General features: G+C 40.4%; 1 protein-coding gene across 1 annotated transcript; it reads right to left on the bottom strand.

The window, feature by feature from the left end:
* Window positions 1-1,135: 1,135 nt before the first annotated feature.
* Window positions 1,136-2,098, bottom strand: LOC115282733 (olfactory receptor-like protein DTMT). Its single transcript, XM_029928889.1, has one exon. It carries the CDS (start codon window positions 2,090-2,092, stop codon window positions 1,136-1,138), a length of 957 nt encoding a protein of 318 aa, XP_029784749.1. The 5' UTR covers window positions 2,093-2,098.
* Window positions 2,099-2,952: the final 854 nt, after the last annotated feature.

Raw genomic sequence — 2,952 nt, 5'->3', positions numbered from 1 at the left:
GCTCCTTCCATGTTTTGGCTATTGTTGACATTGCTGCTATGAACATTGGGGTACATGTGCTCCTATGCATCAGCATTTCTGTCTCTCTTGGGTAAATCCCCAGCAATGCTATTGCTGGGTCATAAGGGAGTTCTATCGATAGTTTTTTGAGGAACCTCCACACTGTTTTCCAGAGCGGCTGCACCAGTTTACATTGCCAAAAACGTGAGATTTTTAATGGCACATTTTAATTTCAAGAAACATATGAAAATGTTTTCAAATCAGTTATTATTGTCCATCTAGCAATGAACTAGTCACTAAGAGATTGAGAGCACCTGTCTTCAAGACACTTATACTAGGAAAGAAGGAAACAAAGAAAGCATCACATAATTTCAGCATATTTCAGAGGAAAAAATCTACCTGGGAGTCGTAAATAGATCTAACCCTTCTGTCACCATTTGTTCTACTTTAGGCTACATATGGGCCACCGTTTTACTGTTTATAAATTAAACAATCCATAAAAGAATCATATGGTTCGTTCTATATGATTTTAATTCAAAAGAGACAGTCTCATCCAAAATATAGATATTATCAAAAGAAGCAATATGTCATCGACTGACAAGTGATTGGTAAATCAAAGGAAAAAGAAACAATTTTAGAGTATAATCATCAAAGCAGTCAATCAACCAACACCTGAAATGAAAATTAAGAACTAAATAGGTGAGCAATGGAATAATGATCTTTGGAGAGTAGAAAATTACAAAAGCATGTACATAATAAACTGGAAGACATTCTTCATGGAATAAACATGTTTGGCAAAAGCAAAGCACTGAAGGGGCTGAGAAATTTGGATTTATTTCTTAGAGAATTAGGAACTATTGTACTTTCTTTGAGTACAGTAAACACTAAGGTTAGAGTGGTATTTATTCAAATTTGAGTAATAATTACTAAGTTTCCACTACATGCCAGTCCTTGTGCTACATCAGCTCCCAGACTCTGTGGTGATCCTAGGACATGAGATGGACCGCCCTATTGACAATGGGGAAAACCCCTGGAAGTGCTATTCGGGCTGCATTAGCTTGGGTGCTTACTAGACTTTACAGAATACTACTCATTGTCAATATTATACCTACTGTTTGAAAACATACATTAATCTTTAGAATCCCTCTCCCAGAGAAAACTGAATTGTCCATTTAGAAAATATTCTCCCTAGGGCTCCCTTTATGTCCTGATTCCTCAGGCTGTAGATGAAGGGATTCAGCATAGGGGTGACCACAGTGTACATCACAGCCATGACAGTCTCCTTGACAGTAGAATTGTTATCTGATGGGCATAAGTAGAGGCCAATGATTGTTCCATAGAAGAGAGACACCACGGAGAGGTGGGAGCCACAGGTGGAGAAGGCCTTGCGGATGCCCCTGGCAGAAGGGACTTTGAGGATGGAGGACACAATCCGTGCATAGGATAAAAAGATCAACAGGAATGGAACAATAATGACAAGCCCTCCCAAAATAAATATCACCATTTCATTGATCTGAATGTCAGAGCAGGCCAACTTTAGCAGAGCTGACATGTCACAGAAAAAGTGAGGAATCACATTATCAGCACAGAAGGACAGGTGAGCCATGAGTAGGGTGTGCAATAAAGAGATAGAAGTGGTCAGGACCCAGGACAGCACCACTAAGGAGAGACAGAGCCTGGGGCTCATGATAATGGTGTAGTGCAGGGGAAAGCAAATGGCCACATAGCGGTCATAGGCCATGGCCACCAGGAGGAAACTCTCTAAGTCTGCAAAAAGCAAGAAGAAGTACATCTGGGCCAGGCAGCCAGCATAGGGGATGGACGGGACTTGGCTCTGCATGTTCTGCAGCAGTTTGGGCATAGTGACAGAGGAGAAGCAGAGGTCAGAGAAGGACAAGTTACTGAGAAACAAATACATGGGCATGTGGAGGTGGGAGTCCAGGCGAATGAGGACGACGATGAGAAGGTTCCCCAGGACGGTGGTAACATACATGGCCAGGAACAGCACATAGAACAGGTCTTGCTGCTCTGGCTCAATAGGCAGGCCCAGGAGGAGGAACTCTGAGATGACACTTTGGTTTCCCATTTTCATGTTGCTTTTGTTCTACCTTTGTAAGATTAAAAATAATTTGCATGAAAGTATGAATATATATGTGTATATACATACATATATGCACATTTCAGAATTTTCAAGAACTTTTAATATTTTAATTAAATACTCGCAAGCCATAAGGGTTAAGTTCAGTACTTCTTTCACTGGGATGAAAGTGTAATATGCATTAACTCATTTATTCTTCACAACGGCCCTATGAGATAGGTACTATTTTCTTCGTTAAACAGATCTGGAACTTGACTTTGAGGAGGGAGTGCTTCCAGGACTGGTTACAGATTGCAGGCTAGTAGGTAGATTGAGACAAAGCCCTACCAATGGCAACACAGACAGAATGAGTTCTGAGAGTAAAGCATTATGGGAGAGAAAATGTGTTTTATCCACACATCTGATAATTAAAGAGAGATGCCTACAGTCAGCTTCAGAATATCCATAAACACAACCATTTTCTCTTGGTCAGAGAACATAGCAAGAAAGCCAGCAGAAGTCCTCTCTGTGGTAGAGGTGCATGAAAGCACCAGAAACCACAAAACTTATGGTGCAAATCAACCAGTTCAAGGAATGGAAAATTAAAGGGTCCTTGAACTCTCTCCATTTTTGAGTGCCTCAAAAAATATAGGTAGAATAACCTTTGAGATATTAATCTTAGAAGTTTTTGTTTCCTCTCTTTTCACTTTCACTTCTTCCCATTCAATAGATAGTTAGCTCTGTGCTCCTTGTCTCCGGATAAAGATGTGGCAGAAAAGCAAGAAATGGTCCACAAGTTTTATATTCAAAAGCCTGAGCCCCGGAGTAAGGACAGAATTTGCTGGTAAAGAAAAAAATGTCTTGACTAGAATTGG

Source organism: Suricata suricatta, chromosome 17, assembly GCF_006229205.1.
Source record: "Suricata suricatta isolate VVHF042 chromosome 17, meerkat_22Aug2017_6uvM2_HiC, whole genome shotgun sequence".
Classification (NCBI taxonomy): Eukaryota; Metazoa; Chordata; class Mammalia; order Carnivora; family Herpestidae; genus Suricata; species Suricata suricatta.
This window is presented reverse-complemented; position numbering and strand designations above follow the sequence as displayed.

Excerpts from the sequence above, each read along its gene's own strand:
- LOC115282733 (XM_029928889.1), bottom strand. The coding sequence starts at position 2,092 with ATGAAAATGGGAAACCAAAGTGTCATCTCAGAGTTCCTCCTCCTGGGC.